The sequence below is a fragment of the Engraulis encrasicolus genome, unplaced genomic scaffold, assembly GCF_034702125.1.
Source record: "Engraulis encrasicolus isolate BLACKSEA-1 unplaced genomic scaffold, IST_EnEncr_1.0 scaffold_83_np1212, whole genome shotgun sequence".
In the NCBI taxonomy this organism is placed as follows: Eukaryota; Metazoa; Chordata; class Actinopteri; order Clupeiformes; family Engraulidae; genus Engraulis; species Engraulis encrasicolus.
The window spans coordinates 52,741-64,958 of NW_026946181.1; the positions used below are offsets into that span (position 1 = coordinate 52,741).

Genomic DNA, 12,218 nt, shown 5'->3' on the forward strand with positions numbered 1-12,218 from the left:
AAAATTGTCTGGCGATATTGACCTCACTAGTTAACGCACTGTTGACGCGTTAACGTTACCCAGCCCTAGTTTCCATGCATTTTCGCCACTGCCGGTAAAAAGCGCTTCCGTCCCGCGATGTGGCCCTAGTGTCATAGTCAGAGCCCATGGTGGTGGATACTCCAGAGGCCTGTGCTGGGTTCAATAGAAGCTGAGATAGTGTTAGGAAAGTTCATTTTGTACGTGAACTAGTTCAAGTTCACAGCTCTCAGAATTAACTAGTTCGTTCATAGTTCATATTCCTCCTCCTCCTCCCCCCCAGAAAAAAAAGAAACAATCATTGAAAAAGCCCATATAAATGCTTCACAGATAGCCATTATTTAGGTTACTGTATGGACTGGACTTAAAGCGGGTGCGTGGATTCTGTAACGTTTTCCTGCACTGTTGCTCTCTGTCTCATGCGCAAAACTTGCCATCCTGCAACATGCCAGCAGGCAGCTTTCTCTTGTTGTTGGTGCTGCGCGCGGCGCATTTGAACTTAAATAGTGAAGCGAGAGCACTCCACACTTATTCCAAACGACCAGAAGATGGTCGGTAGAGACTTTAATCTAAAAAGTCACCGGGAAGTCAGAAAAGTCGCACACTGCTGGCTGGTTGCTGACCGCTCTGATTTTAAGTAGAGCTATGCCTGCTGTTTGCTTGGTCCCGCCTCTTTGCACGAGATGAAAGACAGTCGGAGAGAATGGTGTCTGACGCTGTCAGAGAGAATGGGTAAGACATAATATTAGACTCTCTGACACTGTGTTTAGTCGCGGTTTCTGCAGGAATATTAATGAAATCTGGTAACTACGGAATGAACGGAATGAAGAACTAATGAACGTGTCGTTCATGGGCTCCAGAATGAATGCGTTCATAGTTCATTCATCATATTGTACATAGTGTACGTTCAGTTCACGTTCGCTCAAAATATGAACTAATTCATGAACTTTAGTTCATTGAACGCGTTTGGGTACATCACTGCTGAGATATGAGTTCATCTTCTTTTGTTCCCCTTCGATGTTGTGTTTGTGTTCTGCCAAACAAGCCCATTTGTGCTATTAATTGTTGTTGATCTGTTTTTGATTTGTCCTGTAGATGAAACTGACTCTGCCCCAGAACAGATCACCTCCTCATCTGCAGACATTAAAGCTGAACCAGTACAGGTAGAGTGACTGTTCACTTTCACTGAAGTTATTATGAGACCAGTTTTATATGTAACTAGAAATGCACTCAGAGAGTGCAGACCTCCGTCAAGGAAGCTGTTTGATAGAACATTTGACAATGTTACACCCTATTTTTTCCAAGTCTTTCTGCCTTCTTCTTGTGGAGTTAGAAACGGGAATATCAAAATTCACCCTATCCCGCAATGGTGGGAAAAAAAAAAATCCTGGTTCCAGATCTACACGAAATCTGCTTGTTCCTTTTGTCATTCCCAACAACTCCACAAAGTTTCATCCAAATCCGTTCATAACTTTTTGCATTATCCTTCTGACAGACAAACCAACGCAACCAAAAGCATAACCTCCTTAGCGGAGTTAATAAAGCGTACATCGGGCAGCCGTGGCCTAGTGGTTAGAGAGTTGGTCGTTCAATCTAGAGGTTGCCGGTTCGAATCCCCCCTGACCTCTCCATACACCTCCATCCATGGCTGAAGGGCCCTTGAGCAAGGCACCTAACCCCACATTGCTCCAGGGACTGTAACCAAAAAAAACCCCCTGAAAAACAATAGTTGTAAGTCGCTTTGAATAAATGAAAGCGTCAGCTAAGTGCAATGTGATGTAATGTAATAATGTAATGTAATTTTTTAAATGGTTGTTTGTAGATATCCAAAGATACTGCTACTGCTATTAGCCCAACACTTCTTCGATACATATACTCGTGTCGATACCATAGACTAGGGGTGCGCGGTATGGACGGTATACTATCGTGCGCGGTATTTTTTCCACCAAGGTATAGATTTTGTCCATACCGCTCTACCGCCATAGCGCATTGCGTCCTACAGATGGCAGTAGACAATGTTTTGATACACATACTCATGTCGATACCATACGCTACACTGATTCTGTTTTCCCCCTGTCCTCCATTAACCCATTGATGTTGGATGTTCCGTTGCGCAACATTAGGTGGGTTTACATGCAGCACTTTTTTCTATTCTGATTAGACTAATCAGATTACAATTCTGAATTCATCTGTGTACATGGACCACGTTCTATTCCGATTAGGTGCCCTGCGCCCTAGAATTCGAAATAGAATAGCCGGTCGTTGTAAAAACCGTTTTTAGATAAACAAACGCTTATCCGTAATGGAGATCCAAAACATCGTCGTTTTGTCAATTTTACTTTTTATTTATTTTTTACTCAACAAAAACAATAATGCGTTGGTGTTGCTGGGAGCGATGCGGAGGAGGCGGCGGCAGAGAGACGCGGAGATATTAGAAGTGCTGCGACTGGATCATCCCATTCATTTCCTTGGCCTTCCTGTCCCTCCCTTTAACACCCGAAAAATTTGGATGAAGGTCCGTAGCAGAGATTGGTGGAATAGGATAGTGCTGCAGGAATTTACGGACGAAGACTGGAAGTCCAATTTCAGGGTGTCACGGAGGTCTTTCGTGAAACTATGTGGATTAACAGAAAGTTTCATGTCTCCAAATGCAGTGACCGTCAGGGAAGCCATCCCCTTACAGATGCGCGTTGCTATAGTATTATATCGTCTGGGGAGTTCGGGGGAATATCGGATGGTAGCAAATCAATTCGGTGTGCATAAATGCACTGTGAAAAAATTTGTGTATATGTTCTGCAACGGCATGTTGAACGGCCCTCTGAGAGAACTAATTAAAATGCCAAAGGAGGAGGAAGCAATCGAGATAGCCAGGAGATTTGAAGCCGCCCATGGGATCCCTCAAATTATAGGACTGATAGACGGCACCCATATCCCTGTGCTGCCTCCATCAAATGGATACAGGGACTTCGTGAACAGGAAAGGCTGGCCGTCCTACGTCCTGCAGGCTGTCGTGGATGACAGATGTTGGTAAGTTAATGGTTCCATAGGCCCCTATAGCCTACCAACCCCACTTTAAAAATGAATACCAATTCCTCTGCATTCTTTAAAGGATACTTTCAGTCAATTTCAATATGTAGTTGTAATGCTCACACTACCATGGACTTGTCAGTAGGCGGCCCTACCTAAAAAAAAAATGTTTTTTATAAGTTTTGATTAAAAAGCTCCCCCCATTAGCAGGGACGGATTATGACTGCATGGGCCCCTGGGCCAGACAACAAGAAAGCCCCCCCTTCGTGGGTTTGTGTATTCAAAATAATTCAGGCTTTCTGGCCAGATGTTACAGATCCTATGTTGTTGGTGGTTCGGGAGAATGCCCCCAAGAAATTTGAGAATAAAGTTGTTAAAAGTGTGATTTCAACACACTATGAAAAAAGACAATAGAGGCTTGGCCTTCAGGGCCCCCTTGACTCTTGTACCCCATGGGCCTGTGCCCGGTAGGCCCGTGCAGTAATCCCTCCTTGCCCATTAGAATAGCTCCCATCTTGGAAAGGGATGAGCCAAAAAAATGTGGCATCACCGAGTAAGTTACTGCCAAGTCAAGGGTAGCGTGACTTTTTTCTTTCCTTCTTTCTTTTTAAGTTTTAGACACATAAGCTGCAAGATGCCGGGCAGTGCTCATGACGCCAATGTTTTGAAACAGTCTGACCTTTTCAAGATGGCTCATCTGTTACCAAGAGTGAGTATTAATCTTAATGACTTTCCTCAGTGCTTGTGAATGCTTTGCAATTCTATTTATTAAATTCACTTGAATTTCACAATTTTGATTTCTTAAGGGAGTGAAGGACATCGAGGGAGAGATGGTGCCAGTCCAGATTGTTGGTGACCCTGCATACCCCATCCTTGATTGGCTCATCAAGGGCTACATTAACTCCCCAAATTTAACACCTGAGCAAGAGTCCTTTAATGTATACCTGAGTTCTGTCCGAGTGGGAGTTGAGAGGACTTTTGGCATCTTGAAGTCAAGATGGAGGGTTCTCCTGAAGCGCAGTGACTTCCACTATAAATTTGCACCAAAGGTCATCGCTACTTGCTGTGCCCTGCACAATTTTTGTCAAGAGGAAAATGACTTTCCATGTTCCAATTGGACAGAAGACAACGAGGGTTTATACCCTCAACCCCGAAGAGTCATCTGCCATGATGATGTCCCTAATTCAAATCCAAGGGAGGCACTGACCAGGTATATGGCTGCGCGTTTCCCCCTACGGCGCGGGCATTACCGTTAACTAAAACTTTTTTTTTTTAATTACTACTACATTACCAAAAGAATTTTGAATAATTAACGTTTAATTAAACTTTTTCTCAAAAAATGTTGTGACTGTATGCATTTTCTATGTCATACAACGCGGAGTGGTAATCAAATGTTTTATTAACAACAGGATCTTACATGTGTAAACAGACATGGGTACCATTAATTGTCCACATCCAGGTCGTGCAGCACATAGTCTGGCGTTTGTGCCTGTGGGTATGGAGGGGTACGTGCCTGAGGGTATGCATTTGAAGTGGTAGGTGTGTGGAGAGGTGGATATGGGTGGGGCATCATTGGATGCGGGTACAGGTGGGGATGGGCATGGGGAGGGGGGAATCCTTGGGCAGGAGTGGGGGAAAGCATTCCCCTCAGCCCTTCAAAAAGGTGGGTCAAGAGTCGTTCATTTGACCTGGTGTTCTCCTCCATGAAGGCCATAAACATCCTCTCCTCGTGCTCCCTGGCCTTCTGCTGGAGAGCCTCCACCTTCTGGAGCTGACTATGCTGCATTTCCTCCAAAAAGGTCCTCTGGTCGGCAGACCAATTTTGCAGGGCTCTTTGGTATCCCGATGCCACAGTTGCTTTTGGTTCTGCGACAAAAACATGGAAATACAAATAATTACCGGTAGTAAACAATTAGCAATCGCATCTAAGTATTTCAGGGTATAACAAGACAACAAACTGGACTGGTCAGCCAAAGACGCAGTTTACACAAAAAGTACAGTGTTGGCTATACTTGTCTGCTATAAACTCCTTAATATGTTCTATGGGAATGTGGAAGCCAGTATGTGTACTTTTCTATGCAGTGTGCTGGGGAGGGAGCACAATGAAGAGGGGATGGTGTCTTGAAAGATTGATAAGAAAAGCTGGTTCTTTCATGGGAGAAGAACTGGAGAGCTTCACTTCGTGGAAGATAAAATATCTCTGAATAACATCCACTCTGTTTACCCTTACTCTATCATATCTACCTGAAAGCTGAAAGGAGGGATGCAATATTCTGATGAGCTAGTTGCAAGGCACTGGAATTAGGTGGAGTCACTGCATTTTCCAGCTTAACAATAGCCTACAGATGTGCAAGAAATGATACTGTATATATATACATACAGGTATATACACTAGTGATAAATATATTTTCACCCTAATCTGATTCTTCATTCAAGCATAATCTATTATAGCACCACACACTAATAATAATTTTATTTGAAGTAATATACTGTAATGTAGCCTACTGTTTGGAGGTGCATATGGACATATGTGAAAATGTCAATCTTAGCATTAAAATCATTTTGGTCAAGAATCATTTTCATGTATGGGACACCTTAGAGATGAGGAAAAACATGATTGGGTTTTGTTCTACCTCCGGTACCTCCGGTAGGGGTGTCTCAAAGTTTTAAGGCCATTGTCACAAGCTTAATGGTTAAGCCATAGTCACGAACCATGCCCAAAAACTGAACATAGAATTTGCAGAACACTGTGCAGCACGGTGTCCGAGGTTGGGGTGCGGAACAAGCGTAAGATTCGATTCTTTATTTCTGTGTAGCCCCATGATAGGATTGGCAACTGTCAATGAAAAAAAAATAGATGGATGTGACTTACTTTTTCTTGCCAGACTTTGGTCAGCTGCACTTTCGTCCTCCATGCTGCTTTCCAAGTTTCCGTCTTGCTCGTCACCACTACTGAGGGAAGCATCTGGGGGGGAAAAAAACAAAAAAACAAAACTGAATAACTGAATGTTAACCAATGGTGGGGAACCTTTGTCTTGAGGGCCATTTGCGGCACTGGAGGCCGTTTTATCTGGCCCCCAATATCATTTTAATGTTAATGTAATGTTTAATGTAGCTTCACATGAAATATGACATATTTTGTAAAGGACTCATAGAAAGTACATTTGCAATACAACTAAATTATATTCAGGGGATCTAGAGAAGGTGGGGTCTGTTTCAAAGGTGTCTGCCTACAGTATGGGCCTTAAGTGCAGTGGGAAATCCTGATTTTGTGGTCATAGTACAGCCCTCTGAGGACTTTTGCAGCCCTTGGTGGAATTTGAAGTGGCCCTTTGAACGAAAAAGGTTCCCCACCCCTGAGTAGACCTATGGATAATGTGTGGGGCCTACCCATGTAGGTAGCCCATAGGCTACGAATTTGTGGAAGTCATGTTCTTTTGAAGTCACTAGAGGGCACACTAATACAACAATACAACAATTACAAACGTGTGCACATAATGTGTTTTGGTACACTTGACCTGCCGTAGTGGGCCATTAGAGTGGACTGCGACTGCGCAGTTACTTATTTGCTTGTTTGTTGTCAGTTTTTCAGAGACGCGCATTTTTATCAGAGTGACACAGATAACTTACGACAGTTAATTAGCTCACTGGCCTGCTAAATCTATCTGTTGTATTTTGATGTGGTGTAAAGGAAGAGGCGTTATGTATAAAATATACAACTTTACTTAAATAATTGCAAAGTTATAAAACCGTGTACAGTAGGCAGGAGTAAGTAAGGTCCGTGGCCGGTATCTGTAAAGTAGAGTCTTCTTCTGACCCGCAATGTCACTGTACAGTCCTTTTGGTGCCGCGTATGCCTCCTAGTGGCACTTGAGGACACAACATTCCCCTCTTTCTTCAAGATGAATCAATCTCAACAAACAAGTTAAAGCACAGGCAAGCGTAGTAAAGTAGAATATTAAATGTAGTATGTAGTAGCGTTAGCATTAAATGTAGTATAATAAGTAAAGAATCAACTGTAGCAACAGGTGGTTATGTGGTAATGTAAAGTATTAAATGCAGTAACACACCGGTAAGTAGGCTATAGCAAGTAGAGTCTCAAATGTGGCAACACACAGTAAGTAAAGTAGAGTACCGGTAGATCAGCTGTGGCAACACACAGGTAAGACTAGTAAAATATTAGCTGTAAGCATCTTGCAAGTACGTCGTACTGTAGTAAGTAGGTAGTAGCAGACGTGTACTGTAATGGATACATCAATCTCGTAACGCATTCATATCTGAATGTAAAACTGTATAGCATGAGTATCTGAAAGTATTTAGCAGCTGTAGGCTACTGTAAGTAAATGCATCAATAACATTTAACAAACTGAATATTGAGTAGTAACTGTACGCTTTAAACTTAGCATGTAACACAATGTAGAACCGTATTATTATTAGGAGTAGGAGGAAGGTGCAGGCGGCTCTTCCGACATGTCCATCACAGCCAAGTTCACTGTAGCCGACCTAGCTCGCATAGACAGCAGGCGAGAACCGTGCCACCTCTTCCCCCCTCGTAGCAAGTAGCCGGGTCGCAGGACCTAGAGCACATAGATTTCAGGTAGCTCTATTTCTGGGGCCACGTCGATCTCGTTGAGCTGGTGTGTCTGTGCCGAACGACACACCCGAGCGAAGTGTCCCTTCTTCTTGCAGTTGGTGCACGTAGCTGTAACGGCAGGGCAGGTGCTCGTGTTCGCCAGATGCTTGTCGGAACCACAGCGGTAGCAGGAACGCGATGACGGGGCAGCCTGGGCAGCAGCAGTGGGGCGAAGTTGGCGGGAACGTTCGTTGCCCTCAGTGGTATGCACAGCGTGAACTGGGGCGTCAGGAGCGATGGCGTTGGCCTGGAAGACAGCCGCCTCAATTTGAGTGGCGATTGTGGTGGCAGAATCCAGTGTCAATTTCTCCTTTCCTCCCGTCTCCTCCAGCATCAAACGCTCGCGTATACGCGGACTGGAAACATGCTCCACCAACTGGTCCCTTAGCATCTCCTCCTCATTCGCCCCAAACTCGCAGGTGGATGCTAGCTCCCTGAGCGCAGCGATGTATTGCAATATGCTTTCGCCCGGTGCTTGCACCCGTTTCCTAAATGCATGGCGTTCGGCGACCGCATTCCGCTTTGGGTTGAAATGTGCCTTTAATGCTTTTAAGGCTTCTTCCATCGTGGCACCTTGGTCGGGTAGGCTGTAGAATAATCTCTGGCCCTCAGCTCCCAGACAGTGTAGCAGCAGCGCCTTTTTTCTTGGCTCCGGCCATTTGTCGCCTTTAACGTCCGCGACTAGCATAAAGTTCTGAAACATTCGTTCCCATGTGGTCAGTGAAACTGACGGCTCACCCGGGCATGGCAGGAAAGGTGGAGGGAACGGCGTCGATGCAAAAGCCATCTTCCAGCAAAAAAAATCCGAATCCTCGTCGCCAATGTTGTATTTTGATGTGGTGTAAAGGAAGAGGCGTTATGTATAAAATATACAACTTTACTTAAATAATTGCAAAGTTATAAAACCGTGTACAGTAGGCAGGAGTAAGTAAGGTCCGTGGCCGGTATCTGTAAAGTAGAGTCGTCTTCTGACCCGCAATGTCACTGTACAGTCCTTTTGGTGCCGCGTATGCCTCCTAGTGGCACTTGAGGACACAACACTATCAAAGGTGTCCACTTTCAATTTTTATTTCGTCCAGTGACCTCCTTAATTCACGCAGTAGTCCTAGCTGCCAAATTGTCTCTATCCAAATCACAAAATCCACCGTGGAAGTTTGAGATGTGCATCGGGTAACAGAGTTATAGAAGCTAATATTAGCAGCCTGAACAAAATGGCAAACTCACCAGATACGTCTTTTTGGTCTGGATCCTCCACCTCGACGTTCACCTCCTCCTCGCCCCCCATCCCCACATCAACCCCCTCGACATTGGAAAGAGGTCATCCTCCCAGCAACTCCTTCATCTCCTCGAAAAAGGGGAATTTTGCTGGTGAAGCGCCGGACCTTTCGGAGGCGGCCTTTGCCTTGTAGTAACCGGCCTTCAGCCACTTCCATCGGTGTAGGATCTGTGTGATGGATCGCTCTACCTCCAAACTCACTAAGGTTTTGTGTACCTTTAAGTACAACTCCCCATTTTTAAATTTTCTTCCATCCAATCTTTTCATTATATCATGCTGTTTAAAAACGTCTATTAAAATCCTTGTCTCTCGATCAGACCAATTCAGTTTACGAGCTGCCATTTTCTTTGAAGTAGCCGTTTGAAGTCGACGTTAATCTTTTTGTAGCAATTTTGTATCCTTCCATGGAATTCCTCAGTTCAGGCACGCGCTGAACTATCGTCAAAATCTACTCCGATCACAGTATACATGGGCACCTAATCGGAATAGGAACGGAATACACCACCTTATCTATTCCGATCAGAAATCTAATCGGATGCGAATATCTAATCGGATCAGGGGTGTTTACAAGAGTTTTTCTATTCTGATTAAGCACTTATTCCTTTTCTAATCAGATTAAAGGACTTCATGTAAACCCACCTATTGACCCTGGTGCCTGGAGCTGCATGACGCAACATTCAGGCTCCTGAGATTTTAGATATTTTTATTTAAGATTTTGGGCATGTTAGAGTTATATCAACTTATCTCGTGTTTTATGTGCTTCAGAGGCTGAGATATTTAGGTTTTTATAGGCAGACAGTACCTTTTCCCCAAAAAGGGCTTAGGCATTTAGCACCAATTTCTGCAGGTGCTTCAGGCATCAATGGGTTAAAGACAAAATACATAGTGCAAATGAAATGACCTGAGATTACATGGAGAATATTAAATAACTGAAACTGTTTGCTGAAGACCAATTCCTGTGTCCATTGTCGTCTGGTTTTAGGAAGAGGAGAAATCAGACGTGGCTCCAGTCGTCAGCTCAGACGTGGCTCCAGTCTTCAGCTCAGATGTGGCTCCAGTCGTCAGCTCAGACCTGGCTCCAGTCGTCAGTTCTGCTATGAGCCAGTTCCCTCCAGATCCACTGTCCTTGGTGAAGTGCAGGAGGTTATCAGTGTTAGTGGTCGATTGCTGTGCAAGACAAGGTCAGCTAAAAACACAAGACCACAAGAATAACACAGATGGAGAAAACCCCAAAACTGGTAAGCACTCACTCACTCACTCACTCACTCACTCACTCACTCACTCACTCACTCACTCACTCACTCACTCACTCACTCACTCACTCACTCACTCACTCACAGAAACATCCTGGAAGGTGTCTTGTTTCTTATTTGGTAGCAATGTCCACATTGATACAGCCATGATTACCTTTTATTTAAGAATCTGTAGTTTGAATCTTGAGTAAAGTATTTATCATCTATGTACAGTTTTTAATCAGGGGGTGTATGTATATATCTGTGCAGGGATACCTAATATGAAGATTTCCAATTGTGTTGTGTTTTTGGTGCAGGAACAGGAGGAGAATCCCAACCTGCTTTGTCAGCTGCCCTCCCAGAGACCACATTGAAGAAGCATATCTGTTCTGGTGTTGACAAGAGCTTTAGTAACGTGAAAACTCTAAAAGCACACCAGCAAACCAAACAAGGGAAGACGCCTCATTGCTCTGTCATCGCAAAACCTTTCGCTACAAAGAGGTGTTTGAAGAAGCACCAGAGTATTCACACTGCAGACCAGCCCATTCAGTGCAGACAGTGTGTTAAAGGTTTTAGTACAGCAGCAGAACTTAAACAACACCAACTTACACACACCGGACAGAAACCCCATCAATGTGGAGAGTGTGGAAAATGTTTTACCCATTTGGTGCACCTCAAAGCACACCAGCGTATTCACTCTGGAGAGAGGCCATACAGCTGTGAACAGTGTGGTAAATGTTTTACACAAGCGGGGAACCTCAAAAGACATGAGCGTGTTCACTCTGGAGAGAGGCCATACAGCTGTGGTCAGTGTGGTAAATGTTTTACACTGGCAGGGAGTCTCAGAGAGCACCAGTTCATTCACACCGGACAGAAACCCCATCAATGTGGACAGTGTGGTCAAAGGTTTATACAGGCGGCGCACCTCCAGTCACACCAGCGTATTCACACAGGAGAGAGGCCATACAGCTGTGGACAGTGTGGTAAATGTTTCACCCGGGCGAGGGGTCTCAGAGTACACCAGGTCATTCACACAGGAGAGAAGCCATACAGTTGTGGCCAGTGTGGTAAATGTTTTGCACAGGCGAGGGGTCTCAGAGTACACCAGCTCATTCACACAGGAGAGAGGCCATACGGTTGTGCACAGTGTGGTAAATGTTTTAGAGATTTAGGGAGTCTCCAAAAACACCAGCTCACTCACACCGGACTGAAAGCCCATCAATGTGGACAGTGTGGGAAAAGGTTTACACAGTCAGGTAGTCTCAGACTACACCAGCGTATTCACTCTGGAGAGAGTCCATACAGTTGTGGACAGTGTGGTAAATGTTTTACACAGGCGTGGCACCTCAAAGTACACCAGCGCATTCACACAGGAGAGAGGCCATACGGTTGTGGACAGTGTGGTAAATGTTTTACAGATTCAGGGCACCTCAAAGCACACCAGCGTATTCACTCTGGAGAGAAGCCATACAGCTGTGGCCAGTGTGGTAAATGTTTTACAGAATCAGGGAGTCTCAAAAAACACCAGCTCATTCATTCCGGACAGAAACCCCATCAATGTGGACAGTGCGGGAAAAGGTTTACACAGACAGGGGACCTCAAAGCACACCAGCGTATTCACTCTGGAGAGAAAGCCCATCAATGCCAACAGTGATGGAGGCGTTATCGGCTCCCAGAAGCACTTAAAGCAGGGTAGCCGCGCGGTCTAAAATGTCTTAGTCTTAAAAAAGGTCTAAAATATCTGTCCGATGTCTAACATTTTTAACAAAGGTCTAAAATGTCTTTTGTCTTTTTCCCCCCAGCCGGTCTGCTTCGAAATGCAATGTAGAAAACGTGACCGTCAAACATGAACATTCATTTTGGAAAATGTGAACGAGCGTCAAATGCGCAAACGACACTCGTGCATTTCGGTTCTGTTAGCGCGTGAGGCAGCTGGTCAGGGGAGCATTGTTTGTAGGCTATCTAAGAGTGGTTGTTGAGGATATTTGTGTCATTGTGGAAAATTGGGCATTTAAGCCACGGTGTGCCAAAT

The 12,218-nt window shown here is 44.6% G+C and overlaps 3 protein-coding genes across 3 annotated transcripts; 2 read left to right on the forward strand and 1 right to left on the reverse strand.

Moving 5' to 3' along the window:
• The first annotated feature begins 1,119 nt into the window (after nt 1-1,119).
• Nucleotides 1,120-11,883, forward strand: LOC134444904 (gastrula zinc finger protein XlCGF26.1-like). The gene is made up of 3 exons (XM_063194082.1): nt 1,120-1,181; nt 9,937-10,192; nt 10,504-11,883. Exons 2-3 carry the CDS (start codon nt 10,051-10,053, stop codon nt 11,838-11,840), a joined length of 1,479 nt encoding a protein of 492 aa, XP_063050152.1. The 5' UTR covers nt 1,120-1,181; nt 9,937-10,050; the 3' UTR covers nt 11,841-11,883.
• On the forward strand, nt 2,232-4,309 carry LOC134444905 (uncharacterized). Its single transcript, XM_063194084.1, has 3 exons — nt 2,232-3,045; nt 3,658-3,754; nt 3,852-4,309. Exons 1-3 carry the CDS (start codon nt 2,321-2,323, stop codon nt 4,299-4,301), a joined length of 1,272 nt encoding a protein of 423 aa, XP_063050154.1. The 5' UTR covers nt 2,232-2,320; the 3' UTR covers nt 4,302-4,309.
• Nucleotides 4,313-9,379, reverse strand: LOC134444906 (PAX-interacting protein 1-like). The gene is made up of 3 exons (XM_063194085.1): nt 8,903-9,379; nt 5,918-6,010; nt 4,313-4,911 (listed from the first exon to the last, which is right to left on the reverse strand). The coding sequence occupies exons 1-3, from the start codon at nt 8,961-8,963 to the stop codon at nt 4,487-4,489; spliced, it is 579 nt and encodes a 192-aa protein (XP_063050155.1). The 5' UTR covers nt 8,964-9,379; the 3' UTR covers nt 4,313-4,486.
• Nucleotides 11,884-12,218: the final 335 nt, after the last annotated feature.